The sequence below is a fragment of the Callionymus lyra genome, chromosome 4 (genome assembly GCF_982586985.1).
Source record: "Callionymus lyra chromosome 4, fCalLyr1.hap1.1, whole genome shotgun sequence".
Classification (NCBI taxonomy): domain Eukaryota; kingdom Metazoa; phylum Chordata; class Actinopteri; order Syngnathiformes; family Callionymidae; genus Callionymus; species Callionymus lyra.
The window spans coordinates 20508914-20525638 of record NC_141821.1 but is presented as its reverse complement, the minus strand read 5'-3'; the positions used below and the strand labels follow the sequence as shown (position 1 = coordinate 20525638).

The window sequence follows — 16725 nt, the reverse complement described above, 5'->3', positions numbered from 1 at the left end:
CTTCAACAAGTCATCATTAGAATGAAATGTAATGTAATTTAAACAATTGCTGGAATTTAATTTATAATAAAGATCATTTACTACGAACGCATCGACACGTTTGCTTGTTTGCAAATGCGATTAGCCGAGTCATCCAGCAGGTCACAGACAACAGCAGAAAGAATTAACACTATCCTCAAGTGTAACATTAAAGCGTTTTTCTGTCGGAAGTTTGATGAAAGACGGCAGGAACCGAGAAGGTTGTCTGCTGCTATTTCGGGGGCGTTCACTGACTCCACGCTTTTTTGTCGCTAATAGGAGTCGACAGAACACCTGGTCGGGGCTGCTTGTGTAAAGATGGATTATATGTACCAACATGGTGTTCATGCAAGAAAAGACGCACCAGGGCAGGGCGGGGGGGCACACAGGAGACAACGCTCTGAGACATGCTCCAGTTTCATTTCCAAACACCACCTGAGCCTTGATCCCGCTCCACAAGACGTTCATTCACCCTGGGACTCTCAAGTAATGTTCCGTCATTAGCTTAAAGCCGCAGTCTTCATCCTGGTGAAAATAACGACTACAAATATAAAATGTTTTTTACCCGGCTTTGAACCCTTTTTATTTCTAATACTGGGTTACATTAAACAAGTTTACTCTCTTATCTATTTTTCTTTTAAGACCTTAAGCTACTTAAGGCTGGTGCAGCACACTTATGGTCGCTATGGTGATGACTAGGGAGTCAACATGTAGATTCTTGTTCTAGTCTGTGAGCAGTCTGGTTGGTTGTAAGAAGCAGAACTTTCTCCACGTCTTTGATACAAATGCAATTAATATTTTAGTGTTACGTGTTTTTTTTTGTGGGTTTCACTGTCAATTTGGCCTGATTTAATGTTTTTTTTTCTTAGAAAACGGTTCCATCTTAACTACTGTATATAGCAGAAGTGAGTTGTCATTATCTTTATTCCTTGATCATCTGACTTTGTACAAAAATGTAGACCTTAGAAATAAATAAATAATAAAGAGTATCATCTGGCGAATAGCATGTGAGTCATGTTTAAGACCTTTGATCTTGAATTAGGAACAGAGACCAAGCGAGGTGAAGAGGAGAGTGCAGGCAGGGTGGAGTTAAAGTAAGACTGTGTACCCTGTTATTCAGCATGCAAGGATTGAAGTACTGAAGTCCATCTGTTACTTTTTAGAGTTGTAGCCAAAAATGTTTGTTCATATTAATGTAGCGACTGGAGCTCAGTTGTCTTCATCTTCGTACAAAATCCACTTAAAAACATCCATGTAATGTAATGTCCATTTTGTATTGACGTCTTCACATGAGGAATTGTTCTGAAGAAACTTAAATAGGTTTAATTTTAAGATATTTTTTAGTGGACATTACAGATGAGCACCACCGAGGTATTTGGATGTTAAGGAGATACAGTATTTGAGCGTCTTTTTGGACGAAGATGAAGACAACTGATCTCCAGTCGCTACCTTAAAATGAATAAACAGTTTTGTCTAGAACTCTAAAAAGGAACAGATTACTCTGAAAATAATCCCAACCCTTAGTCGACATGAGGGTGAGTAGAAAATGAGTGAATTTTGTAAGAACTACCCTTTAAAATGATATGCAAGTAGGACAAAAAGGAACAAAAGCAAACATTTAATTATTAATCAAATTAAATTAATTAATAAAATAAGAAATAAATTAGCGATCAATACTGTAATATGTATATTCTTTTCAGGTTGAACTTAAAGGCTTTAAGAGCAAAAAGTTACATGTGGTAGAGTTGTGTAGAACAAGAAAATCATGTCCAAAATACTGGCAAGCAAATGATCTCAGGAGCTACGATGCAAGTTGCTCACATTAAACAAACAAAAACATAAGAATCGAATCAAGAGGTCAGATCTGATACTTTATATCTTTATTTATAAGACAACCACCCCCAATACCTACGTCCACTCAACGACTTAAGATTTATACAATCTGAACAATTTAACTTCAAAAAAAAAAAAAAGAACAGCGAACAAAGCAACACAAAATAAAAACTCTTAATTATATTAACACAGGAATTACTTCTTTATTGGTCGGATACTTTTGACTTTTCCGATGACCTGAAAGCTAGTGTTGCAACTGTTCCAGAGTAAGGGGTCAGGTGATTAAGGAGAAAGGTGCTGTATCGATATGCAATGATTATCTTTTTATCTTCTTTAAAAACTAGACTTTGGCTGCAAAAAACAATGATGCGTGAGAGTTTGGTAGAAAGTTTGTTTTTTTTTCAATTTAATTACAGTCCACAGCCCAAGTTCCCACTCAAACGAACCGACGCTGAGGTAAATATCCGCGCAAGCGAACAGATACATGGATGTCTGGAGGCACTGCTGGAATTCTCAACCGAGCCTTTTACATAAAACTTTGATAACACTGCCAGGAACAGATGAAATACAATGCAGCTGCTGCGAGCTAGAAAAATATACACTCTGGAGTAAAGTAGAAGGCCGAGACATGTTTGTGTGTTTGCTAGTTGTAACTATTTACGTCGCGTGTGGTGAGAAAGATTTCGGTTAAAGAAAAGCTTTCCACGAGGGGGAGAAAAAAATGCAAATTAAGTCTTAATCAGGTCTTAAATCGAAAAGGTTAATAAACCTTCAATTATGTTTTGTTTTTTAATATGTATAAGTAAATAAACAACAAAAAAACAATCAATTAAATAGATAATTCATTTTCAGTGGCAGGTTGTTTAACAAACACGTGTGGATGAGACTTTGAAAATGTGTCTTTGAAAAGCCCTTCAAAATAAGAGTCAAACTCAGAAATGTTACAAGCTTATGTTTTTCTTTTGGAAGGACCTTTAAGTGTCTATTATTGAGAGGAGACCTGAACTGTTAAACAGAAAATCTGCCTCCTGGTATCACTTCTGCGAATATATGTTCTATTCCAAACATTTCTGCTTTGAGATGTTTCTACAGGTTAATTCAGCCTAAATAAAGCGTCTTGAGATATGTTGCAATGTAACGGAATGCTTCTGCAGCACTGGGAGCTGTTAAGAAAGACTTCCCTTGATGACTTTTTTTTTTTTTAATTTTAGTATTACAACTGCATCCTCGCGTCCTGATTGGCTCTCTTGGTCTTTGAAGGTCATAGGTAGAAGGCTGGAGCTGGTTTGTGGCCGTTTTATGGTGACGTGTCAGGATGAGGCTTCGCCGGACAGACGCAGATCTTCAACTAATTCATTTCTCGACCTCGTTTTTTTTTTTAGATATCAGCCGATTGAGGCGACACTCGCCTTAAGACTCGACGGCCCTCGAAGGACCAAAAGTGCTGTTTTTCATTTTTTCCGCTGTGACAACTTTGGAATTAAGAGTTTGATAATGCTGAACGAAAATTAATTCTTGATTCTGCGGTTTCCGATCTGTGCCCGTTGAGGAGACATCAACACGTGCGTCGGGTTCAGGGAGGCCAGCAGGTGGAGGTCGCGCACAGTGTCCCGGATGGTTCACTTGCGGGGCTGATGGATGTGCTGGTTGAGGTGCTGGCTCGGGGGGAGTTTGGGGATCCCAGGCTGGGGCTTCTGATGGGCCACCTGAGCAGCAGCAGGAGGAAAGTCCCGATCACCCTAAGATAATGAAAGAGGTGGTGAATAAAATGCAAGGGGAGGTTAGTGGTTCTGACATCATCACTATGTAGTAGATACACTTGAATAAGTTTCACATATCCTGGTGTAATTCTTCAGAGAATATCAATGATGACAAGAAAAACTTTCTTCCACTCATTGTTAATGGTTGGCTGAAGCTATTTACTGGCAAACAACTGTGTTTACTGTGTTCAAATCAAAATGACAAAAGAAAGTACCCCAATAAAATACAATAACATACCCCAGTGGCTCTGACCTGATAACATGCACAAAAGTTGACACAAACCGGTTTGAATGGCTAATCCTCGCCTGTGACAGGTTTATTTGTGATTAGTGTGTGTGTGTGTGTGTGTATAAAAGGTCAGTGAGTTTCTGACAGACCATTGCATCTTTCATCTAGTGCTGCACAGACGTTTCTGGATTCTGAGACGTGGGGAAAGCAAAAGAATCGGCGAGAAAAGGCGATTGAACTGCATTGAACCGAAAAAAAGGGGTATAAAAATATATCTAAGGAAGTGAGAATGAACCATCAGCAGTGTTCAACGCTGATTAACTTCAGCCACAATTGCCAGGAAAATGGTTAGAATCAAAAAAACAACTTCAGCTGAAATACACAACTCTCTGAAAAATGACGGTGTGAGTGAGTGAGTGAGTGAGTGAGTGAGTGAGTGAGTGAGTGAGTGAGTGAGTGAGTGAGTGAGTGAGTGAGTACGGCACTTAAGAAAAAAATGGGCTGCATGTTCGAGTTGCCAGAAGTTAGCTATTTTTGCGCAAATGTCACAAAGTATTTCGCTTACATTTTTCGCCAATAAAAAGCCTTACTCAACCATTAACCATGAGTGGAAAAAAGGTTTTTGTGTTATCATTCATATTCTCTAAAGAAAGGTCAAGAAAACATAAATTAATTAAAGGTACAGTATCTGCTGAAATGTGAGGGGTGTACTCACTTTTGTGATACACTGAATGAAAATGAATACGCACAAGTGTAAATACATAGGGATGTGTATTGGCAAGAATATGGCGATACGATACAAATCGCAATTCATGGGCAACAATATATATGGCAAATACTGTAGAAATTGTAGTATTTTCCCAAGTACTTGACTCTGGTGTTGGTTAGATAGATAGACCACATGACTCTTGATAAACTCCTAACTGCTTTCATTTGTTTTAAAAATCAAAATATGCCCAAACATTAGCTGCTGGACTGTATCCTCTCGTACTCAGTCCCCATCAGGATCTCCCGGGTTCTATTTTTCCTTTAGGAGCGTAGGATATAATTAAGTAAAAAGTTCAACTGCAACACTAAAATGAAAGGATGTGAATATTTGCGTGTCAATTTGAAGTTAAAATTATTTTATACACAGTTTATTGGAATATAAACCATAAAAGAACTATGATAAAAATGACATAAAATGTATAAGCCAAAAATTAGACATTTGAATACAGTTCTGTTAAATACTGATACAGTAATGTGAAAAAGAAATAGCTTTATATCACTGTCTATCTATCCATCCATCCATCCATCTATCCATCCATCTATCCATCCATCTTCTTCTTTTTAAAAACCCATGTAAATAAAGGAGAAGGAATTATTTCAACAATTCAATTCTGGTGTCAAACTAGCGACACTTTTACAGGTTTGCTGAAACTGGTGAGACGTGATGATGGAACATGTTGTGATGGTTTATACAACAACACATTGTAGAGTTTAGGTACAACTGCTAGAGCCATTGACTTCCTCTACGTGCTGCTGTGCTGGTTAAAACACTTTCTGACAAATGGTTCCACACAAGAGAACACAATTCTTGAATTAGTGAAGACGTGTTTTTTTTTCCCCACACAGCAGAGGTCATGTACCATCAATATTGGGTTTTAAAGATATGATGCATGTAGATACTTTCAAATGGGACAATCGTCACTATTTTGTTGAGAAAAAATGTACTAGGGAGCAACTGAATTGCACATAAATATTGGCATTGATCAGAACCAGCGGAGGAACAGGTCAAGTATTTGACTGTTGGCAGCATCTGTGATGGAAGCACGTCTACACTGATGCCACGAAGGTGACCAAGAAAATCCCAACCATCTCAACCTCTCGCTGAACTGTTCCCCTAACGCTGTGACCCTAATCCTCCGTGCTTTTGTTTGTTACTGTACGTTTGTGCTGGCTCTCCTGCTAGCGAGTGTGTGTGTGTGTGTGTGTGTGTGTGTGGGTGACGCACAATGTCCACAGAGAATCTGTCACATAGTGTGAAAAGCAATGAATTGAGACCTCAATTCAGTTTACCACCATTTTTCTGCAGCACCGCCAGTGATGCAGCAGCGTGGAAATATTCTGCTTATATTAGATCCGTGTTGATTCACTTTCTGGCAATTTTAATAATAATTAGGTCCAGTCGCCACTGATGCCAAGCGAAGGCTTGTCGCTTTGGCAAAAGTAGGAACAGGTTGTGACTAAACACTTCTTATTATGGAAAATAAACCGACTAAATGGATTTAAACCACTAACACACAATGATGGCCTCACGAAATATTTGTGAATTTAAATATGAATTAAAATCCCAGCCAGTCTTTGCCCAAGACCATTAGAACATATTTTTAAAAGGGGAATTAAACTTTTTTTTTTTAATAATTTGGTTTGATGATACCTTTGTCCCTCTTATGCGTCGATATGATTGTTGAATTATTGACATCAACTTTATCTTTAACTTTTTAAATATGCATTACATTTATTACCTCCAAAGGGGCAAATTTTTCCTCGCTTAAGTTTGTTGCTCTAACTTTGATACAAAAAAAGAAATTAAGTCACTAATTAATAGGATTGTGAGGAAAAATACACAAATAAATATCAATTTCTTTTTTCACAATACTGCATCGATATTCAATAGCACTGTATTGATATTTTTTCTTGCATTATTTGGCTTTTAAATCACTTTACTATGGTAAACTACCATTGTATTTTCAATAAAGTGTGTATAAAATAAAATAAAAAATAACATAACAATTAACATGCAAATATTCATGGAGTTTCAGTCAGATGGCAGCAGTCATTAGATCTTCCTCAGGAACAAGGAGATCGCGCAAGATCCCTGGAAATGACTGAGGACGAGAGGATACAGTGACTCCAGCCGCTTTTAAAGCTGATGTTTGGACGTATTTTGGTTTCAAAACAATTGAATGCAGTTCGTCAAGAGTCATGTGTTCTGTAAATTTTGTAAACACCCGAGTCAAGTACTCGACAATACTACAAATATATCCTTGTTACTACAGCATCTCAATACATCGATTCATTGCCCCTGTATCGTGATACACATGGAATCGCCAGATTCTTTCCAATAGAAACCACTTCTAATCAAGCAGTGTGTGTTTTGAAATAAGTGAGTAAATGCAGGCAGATAAAGTACAGGGTTCGCTCCAAGCCTGGTTCAAACCTGAGGAATTAAACCACTACTTACTACGCCGCCTGCTTCTTAATAGTATCATCATGATTATTGTTTGGAATTGGCAAAGATCACTATCACTTTCTATTCACCGGGAGATTGATATCGAACCATCACGGTTCAAAAATATAGAAAACCTGTCTACAGGTATAAAAGATCCATTTATAAACAAATCCTCGAGTCAAAAGCTGACGCCACATCTGTAGACACTCCAGCTGAAGCATTTCACTTTCCTCTTTCTGGCTTTCCTGCCGCTTTGTGCAAAGCCAGCATCTGATGGAAGCGATAGTGGAAATTGGGAAATTCAAGAAAGCGGCGTGGATAAAAGGTGTGCCTGCCTCTGCCAGTTTTCACCACAATCTTCCACAAACATCTGCCTGACATTTGCGAGCACATGCACAGGAGCCAGCCAATGTCAAAGGATGGAGGAAATGTTTGTCAAGCAAACATGATATGATATTGTGTCAGATATTAACTTTTAACGGAGTTAGATCACAATATTGCGTTGAGCAACTGCCTTTGATGAAATGTATCTGCTTCCAATTTAAAATATATCTGGAAACATTCCAGTTTGAGTAGGATGTCTTCGATAACGGAATTTACGCCTGTGAAAAAATATACACTTAAATATCAATTTCTTTTCACAATACTATATCGGTATTCTAGAGCACTGTATGGATATGGAAATTTAGTTTTTTTCTTGTATTATTTGGTTTTCAAATCACTTGACTATGGTAAACTACTATCATATTTTCAATAAAGTGTGTATATATATATATATATAAAAAAAAAAAAACACTACAATTGACAAGCAAATATTCATGCAGCCAGATGGCAGCAGTTATTACACCTCCCTGATCCCGCAAGATCCTAGTAATGACTGAGGACAAGAGGATACAGTCGACCCAAGCAGCTTTTAGAGCTGATGTTTGGACATATTTTGGTTTCAAAACACATATACTTGTTCCTACAGTATAGCAATATATCGATTAATCGGCCCTGTATCGTGATACACATCAAATCGCCAGATTCTTTCCAATACAAATAGCTTCAAGTTAAGCCGAGTATTTTTTTGATGAGGTTTTGTGTCAAGAGTGTTAAGTTTTAACAGAGCTAGATCAAAAAAAATCACTTTGAGCAACTGCCTTTGACTAAATGTATCTGCTTCCCATTTAAAATGATAACAGAATTTACGACTGTGTTTCCCAGCAACGTTAGAGCCAATCTTTTGATTTTGTTCTGCATGCGTTTTGGTTTGTATCCGTGTGTTAAAGCAGCTACTTTAAAGTACAATTTGTGCAGAAACTTACCTTTGTCACCACTCCAGATACGATCACAGGGGCCTTCGGCGGACTACAAATAGAGGTGGAAGACAATTAGGATTTATTAGGAAGATGCAAAAAGAATAATCAATTTATTTGTGTCGTGAACATCATCCCTCGTTATTCATTCACCTCGTTGCAACATTGAAAGTGAAATCCTGAAAAAAAATCTATACTTGCAGAATCAAAGTACAAAGACTTCTAAGTTATCGTCACGTATAACACCCACGGTTGCACCCGCTCTGGCATCACACAAACACACACACAAATACACACACACACACACGGGATGAACCTGCCAGCAGTTTAAATAGCTCCCATTCATCCTGGGCAAACATCGGGCTGAAAGCCTGTGAAAACGAGGAAGAGAGGAAAGAGAAGACAGAAAAGTAATAGAGGAGGAGGACCACAAAGGAAGAAGCTTAACAGAGTGGGAAAGCAAAAAGGAAGATGGGGAATGAGGGGTGAGAACAGGTCAGGACATATGGAGGAGGATTGAGGGGGGGTGGGCAAAGGTGGGGCGAGTCGGGTAAGGGAAGCACATAGAGCAACACCCGTATAATAATAATAGACCGTTGGAGGAGAAAAGGGGTGAAAAGATGGAGGGGAGGAGAAGAAGGCGAGGGCTCACTCAGACATAAAAAAAAAAGAGGGAAAGGACGGAGGCGAAAGGAAAGATGAGGAGGAGGAATGCGGAACCCGAGGTAAGTATCGACCTTGACATGACAAACGAGCGCCGTCTAATTTCACGCCACTGCCCTCACAGCCAAAGTGTACAGTTGTGGCGAGCCACCTTCAAACTCCACTCAAAGACTTGAGAATTTAAAAATTTAAAAGTCATTAACGCCGTGTTTCGTACACATGATGTGACGGTGATCTGCCTTTCAATTGATTCCTAACGGTCAATAAATCAATGACTTTTAAAAGATCAAATCAAAAATTCTTCTTCATTCTTTCTCTTCTTGGTGAACAACAGTGTCTCATTATAGTATTATGCCTTATTATGGCATGAGAAGTGACAGCTGCTTAATGGATTGTTACCGTCTCGTTTTCCTGACACGAGACTAGAAAAAAACGTGACAACGTCCAATATTAATTTCTTAGAACATTACTAAAGCTAATGGCTACAGACAGTTGCTTCCAGTAACAAAAACAAGACTATTAAGAGGAAATGTCGTTTTAAGACCCTTTAGGCGTCGCAGAATGGCCGCTTTGGTGCTTGGTTCTGTTTTTCTTTTGCTTATTTTGTGTGTTATCTTTTTTCATTCTTTTACTCTGTTCTTACAGCAGCAGGAAAAAAATCCTATGTTGTGTTTACAACACTGGCAATACAAGTTTCTCTTAAGATTTAACACAAACTCTCTCTCCGTCTGCGATCGCCAATCGCTTTGCTTTCTCTTTCTTCTTTAAAACGATCAAATGGAGTTTATTTTATAACTTAATTTTGAACGGAACCCTTTAAACTTTCCTGAAAACACAACTTGCATGAATCATGTTCGACAATCTTTATTTCTTTGTGTTCTTTCGAAAAAAGCTGTTCAAATGAAATGCATCATTAGTTCTAATAGTAACTGTTAATGATTGCTAGAGTTTGATCATTTTATATAAATAGTTTTTCCTCAAACAAAAAAAGCTTAATCAATATACAGTATTTTCTGTCCTTATTTAACATTAATATTTTGAGGGGGGGGAAGAGCAGGAATTAAACCGGGTACGAGCGACCAAAATGAGGTGGTCTTGGCTACAATGAGAAGTGTGGCCACCTGGGAGAGACTCCGAGTAGAGCTGAGAGGAAAGTGTGTCCCTCCTTGATGACATCACAGCATGACAAGGACGAGTCTCCATTTTCCCACCAGTCACTAAAATCTATTCAACTACATGATTAAATGGAAGCAAGGACAGGATATTACTTCTCAGAGGCCATGAATCATGTCATGTCGATGAAAGCTTTTAGTCACAATCATCATCAGACAATCCTTCATAAGTTTGAATCCAGGATTAGAACGATTGCCTTCATTCCAGATACCACACAAGAGATTAGACCATTAACACAGTTGTGGTCGGATCTGTGCGGGAGCAGGAATGAGGTTACAGTCAGAGGAGAGAAGTAATATCCTTGACGCTGAGACTTATTCAGCGCCTGCAGGGGGCAGTAAAGAGCTGCGTCCAAAAGGAGGACTTGCTTGGTGACTTTAACAAAAAAAAGAGAAAAATCAGTGCAGAAGGGATGCAGAGAATAATAAGTTCATCAATAAAGTGAACTGTAAATATTTTCAAACACATCCAGACGTAAAATAATAACTCATTAGACCACACTTCTCATCCCATATTGAAGCAGGGTCGCCACCGGAAAAAGGTTGCTATAGTAACCAGACTGGTTTGTTTCTTCCTCACTCTTGGTAAGTTATGTAGGGTGAGCTGTCAAATATATTCTACTGACATACTAATAACCATATTTATATAGCAGTTCTTATTCTGCAGGGAACTGGCATCAGTTTTCACTGACCGTTACAGTCAAGCTCATCAACTCAAACTAATGATTAGCACCAGAATTGGGTAATTTTTCAGCCATTTTTTAAAATCCATCAGACATATATAAACACATTTCTATTCATTTTTACCTTAAAAAAATATTTCCTTTACGTCATCTGAAATGGTAAAAGATAATTATTCCGTCTGTTCGTCATCTCTATATTGAGATTGCAACATCTATCTATCCATCCATCCATCCATCCATCCATCCATCCATCCATGTTTGGAGAGAAGACCAAGGACTCTCTAAACGCTGGACAAAAAAATCTTCTCTAGCATCCTGGATCTAGGATACTAATGGTTCTTGGGTCAAAAGCTCTATGGCTTGTAATCAATGCTTAAAGGGCAACTTCTGTATGTGAAAACCCAACTTTCCTGACTCACTCACATGTTGAAGTCTTCCTCTCCAAGTCCCTCATCATGACGATTTTTTTTAACTTATTACTTTATAAATTAATGAAATCTGGGCGAACAAGAGGTTACGAGAGCAGAGTTTATTATGCAGAAATAATGCCTTCACTCTTCCTCCAGCAAGATGTAATCACTCCCCACTTTCTTTGGACAACGAGTCCCTTGGAGGTGGAGTCTTCCTGGATTGATGACACGCAATGACAAACCTCCATGCTTGACCAATCACGGCAGAGTGGGCGTGGTTATGGTAAACAAGATTTAATCTCCAGAAGTGTTTTCAGTGGGCGGGGTTTTAGATTATTTTCTAATGTCAATATTTCAATGATTTCCAATTTGCCACAAAATCTTTTCTTTTTTTAATAAACATTAATGGGTAACCCAAGTCTGATAGTATGGAACACCTTTAAGAGCCTAAAAAAGCCATTCCCCTTCAGGTGAGAAGACCCCATTAACCCTTTATTTCTGGATGATGAAATGATCCGTCCAGGATCTACATCTTCCCTGGTCTGGGGAGTCCTGAACTAGATCGGTTGAAGCAGCTGTTCAACACATGACAACGCTTCACTGGCCGCCACTGATATCAGATTCACCCTCTGGCCACCTGCTAGATGCATGTCAGCTTTACACCCATTTTGGGGGGGTGAAATGGGAAATTAAATATGAAAATAAACATGTTTTTCTATTTCCACCCAAACCAGTTCGTCAAAAAAATCCCTACAGAAGACTTTGGCAAATGTCTGCCTCGGTTTCCTTTATGGGACCAGAATAATAAGCGTGTGCTTCTATAACTGCACATGTGATAATTCCCCTCACCTATCAGAAGTGTAGGTGTGAGAGATAACACGTAAGATGCATGTATGCTCGCAGGGATGAGCTCAACAAACAAGACTAGATTCTCTTTCCCATAAGCACATAAAAAAAGTGTTCAAAGGACATGCAAAGGAAGTGTGTTGACAGTTGGCAATCCTGCTCAGTGTTGTGCGCGGCCCGTCAACTCCCATTTATCACCTCTCATTAGCACAGCGATACGTGATGGGAATACACCACCTGTACCTTTACACGCGTCGCTGAGGGCTCTGGTGAATATCAAGTCGACAAGCGTAGGAGTGTTCGCTGCTGCACACACTGAAGGAACCTGAGAGGTGAGCATTGGCTTCACCAGTGAAAAGGAGTAAACCGAATATAAACTCATATTTAGAGCTACGGCAAATTAGCGAATTAACTGTTTGATCGCACATTTGAACAAAGTAATTAAAAAGGAAACACAAGTTACAATTCTTGGACAACGTTATACATCGAGATGGGAAGAGTCGAAGCAAAAATATGTCCAAAAAAAGTTTAATAATTTTCAAAAAAATAGATTTTTCTGTAAATAATCTGTTTGTGCTTAATGTTGTCAATTGTAACAAACAGAGTAACATTCTGTCAGTATAATTTGAGGGCTTAATTACCCCTTTTTTTTAAAAAAAAACATGTCCAATGTTTGTATTTTAGAAATAAACTTTTAATAAGGGAAGGTGACATTAAAACAAAGTGAGGCTCCAAAAATTCTCTTTACTTTACCGTCTTGTTACTCCAGTTTATGTCGACGCCCATTACAAACGTTAGAGCGGCGTTCACAGTAAAATACAGAAAGAATGAAAAAACACAAGAAAAGAAATCCTAATTAGCTTATAATATTTACCTTTACGTACCTTTTTAAAAGAGGTAGGTTTCTTGGTAAAAAAATAACAAACAAAAGGTATGTAGAATGAAAATAAAGACATTTTATTTCACATTACTAGAACATTATTATAATATACTCATTTTAAAGGAAGAAGATTGAAGCTCCGAATTCTACGATGATAACACCTTTAATCGACGTCTTCTGTGATGATGAACAAGTGTTCGACACGGCGGGACCGTGTTGCTTGACGTTTGACAGGCAGACAGACGGCATATCAGAGAGTGAATCATCCCCGTCCATCAATGCCAAGAATCATAGTTCACCCTTTTCACCGTTGAATAAACAAAAGACTGCTTAAGCTCAGGTTTTAGACTTGTGTGTTTCTTCCTACAGATGTCTTTAGTTCCTGTGCACTTTTAAAACTTATTTGTGTGACCTCGCAGGTGTATCTTAAGTGTGTCTCCCTTTACTCGGCCTTCCATTTCAAGTGTGCATACCTTCACCAAGATGTGTGTGCTTTATTTTTTCCCGGTTCTGACTGGCTGGTTGTTCTAAATGTGACACACACTGCACATGCAAGCCAGGTGTGAGTCGAGATGCTTATATGCCAGAAAACGTGTGCGTCTGTGCACGCGTCCTACAGTCCTCGTGTGTTTACGGGCCTCACCTGCTGCTCTCGTACTCCTCTTCGTCCTCTTTCTGTGGCGGTTCTGGCACCGGAGTCGGCTGATGCTTCTGCACTATCCTCATGCCTCCGGCCTTCACTGGAAACACATCGTTCGTGGTCAAATATAAACACATACTTGAAACAGACACGAATAACCAGCTGAAATTTGACGGTTTTATTTATCGAGCAGAATCATTTAAATATTATTATCAAGTGTGATACTTTCACGATAACATGAATTAGTTGTCATACACACTAACTAGTACAGCGGTCACTGTGCTCCTCTTCAACTTTATAGCCCTGCTGCAGCTATTTTTGTCGATAAAAGACAGAAAAAAATAAAAATAAATTCCTCTCTCCAGCAACACAAATTTAAAAAAGTGACCGACACGGCTGTTTTTTAATCTGCATTAAAAATTTTACTTATGGTAAAGATGAGAAAATTTTGGGCTATATTATATATATATATATATATATATATATATATATATATAGTGAATCATAAAAAAAGGTCCTGAAACTTTCCAACGAAATTGCTTACTCATTTACATCCAACTCATGACCACTTTATATGAGAAGTCTTACTTCTCATGATTTTAATCATGTAGTTAATCATTAGTTAAAACCAAAGAAAAGGCCCACACAGTTGAAAAACACTAACACAATAGAAAACAAATGTATGGGTTACAAAAAAAGTGAGTGATTATTTATTTACCAAAAAGTGAAATCATGACTAATTTAATATTCTAAATATACAATACATAATATACTGTTATAGTTTTATTCAACAAAAGAAATGAAAAATGGTTAAATGTAGATTATGAAATACATTAACTTCACTTTAATTCTTGATAATAAAAAAACAAAGTATGCAATTTAGTCAATCACATTTAGCCTCTTTTCTCTACTCAAAAAAAATGTATTCCATGGATCTATCCATGAAACAATAGTGACTGGCAGTACATTTTTTGCAGGCCTTCACCGTTTCCTACTCAAATTTATAAAAGCCTTAAAAACAAATTTGACACTCTTTCCACAGGACGTTTGCTACCTCAAAACAATTAATGCATCTAGTTCTACTGCAAATAAAACCAAAATACTTTGTCAGAGGTTCAAAAGCAAATCAGTGCATAAGTAAGTAAGTAAGTAATATTTATTTATATAGCGCATTTCTAGACCAGGGTCACAAAGCGCTTAAACAATCAAAACAATACTCAAAAAAGTACATACTTTAAAGATCAAGATAATACTGAGAACAACACAGGAGTTCCAGAAAATCAAGGAAAAGCCTGAACAAATAGAAACGTCTTAAGATGCAAAATACTGTAGATTTTTTTGTATAATATACTGAATATACAATATATAATCTACTTAGATAGTGCTGAAACAATGAGGATAAACTATACATTTTTGTTTAATAGAATGAAAGAAAAATGTCAATACAGTTCATCTAGAAAAAGCCTAAACATAGAATAAGAAAGAAAAGAAAAAAGTCATGACAGCGATTCAAAGAGTAAAAAACAACGATTCCAGTGGATTGAACTTGACAGAAATGACCTTTAGAAGGACCTGTCAGGGTTCAGGGTTCGATTCTTATCTGTCCTATAGTCGTGCAGCTGTTGAGGCCCTGACGCTTTTCCACGCTGCACATTTGTCCACGTACACCTTGTCCACATCCACGCCGCTGCCCATGACGTCACCACAACCAAAAAACGTCATATATATATATTTATTTAACGCACAGTTACTGCTAATAATCGACACAATGGATGGTGACGCGTGTTATTGTTGTTGTTAATGCGGAAGTGAAAACACACAAGAAAAGTAAAAATCTGTGCGTGAAGAAACACACGCACTCGAGTCTCATCCTGAGCTTGTATTTGTTTTGTTTTTTTAAACAGAAAAAAGCCTCAAGGGAGAGCTTGTTGTTGTTTTTTCATCCCAGCAGTGGAAACAGATGTTACCTGCGGGAGGATGTCCTCCTTTCGTTTCCATTTTCTCCTTCGGCGGTGAAGACATGGCGTCGCTGCTGCTGCTCCACAGTCTCCGTGCACAGTCGCGATATTTATCGACGTCCACACGCACGGATTTCGATGCTTTATTCTGGACGAGAGAGACTCTCAGGACTGACACGTCAACGTGGCTTTTCTAACCCCGAGTATTGTTTGTGGGGGGAACAAGTTGCGTCGTGACGTCACACGCACTCCCACCAGCGTACGGAGCGCGATGACGTCATATAACGGAAGCCATATGAAGACGTGTTTTTTCCTATTTTTGGGATTCGGGGAAAAAATGAATCGACAAAGAGGATGAAACAATGTAAATGGAAATTCACAGACAGAAATAATAAAAACTAATCTATTATAAATCCTAAAAAAAAGAATCCTATAACTTGTGTCATGTACAGTTTTTGTTTTTACAAACCTTTTAAACAAATACTTCTGACACATTTTCAAAACTATCACACAGTTTGCACAACAATGATCGAAAGAGTTCTTTTTTTTTAGTTCATATTATTTTACAAACAACCTCTACTATGGCCAAAATAATTTCGATTAAATCCCAAATTAACCTTTTTTTTTTTTTTTTTACAAATGATCTCAGAAGAGATCAAAATGTTTTATAAATGCAACAATATGGTAATTTTGAAGTGAACAGTGGTTAGATTAGAAAGACTTTATTTATCCCTCTGGAGATCTTTGGGAAATTAGTTCATATTATAGACTAGATTAACTCTATTTTTACTGAAATTAATAAAAGAACAGCATATTGAAGTTTATGAATTTAGTATTAAAAAGTGAATAATTTTTTACATTTATTTATTTTTTATATTATTTATTTATTACATTTAAGCTCTTTTTTTCCCTTTTACTGTATTGTATGAAACATGTTGCAGTTTCTGCATCTCCAACGTGTGTCAGTGTTTTTGACGACAGTATCTGAATGATGGTTTCTGATGGATAGAATAGGTTTGTGTGTTCGGTAGATCTGGTGTATAGTGTGAATTAACTCTTAATAAATGTTGATTCTACCTTTTGAATGAGTAATTACTTGTTTCCTATGATAGTGAAGTTGA

At 37.7% G+C, this 16725-nt stretch overlaps 1 protein-coding gene across 1 annotated transcript; it reads right to left on the bottom strand.

The window, feature by feature from the left end:
* Nucleotides 1-1876: 1876 nt before the first annotated feature.
* On the bottom strand, nucleotides 1877-15834 carry dap (death-associated protein). Its single transcript, XM_087789078.1, has 4 exons — nucleotides 15614-15834; nucleotides 13650-13746; nucleotides 8362-8404; nucleotides 1877-3590 (listed from the first exon to the last, which is right to left on the bottom strand). The coding sequence occupies exons 1-4, from the start codon at nucleotides 15666-15668 to the stop codon at nucleotides 3471-3473; spliced, it is 315 nt and encodes a 104-aa protein (XP_087645204.1). The 5' UTR covers nucleotides 15669-15834; the 3' UTR covers nucleotides 1877-3470.
* Between the last annotated feature and the right edge of the window lie 891 nt (nucleotides 15835-16725).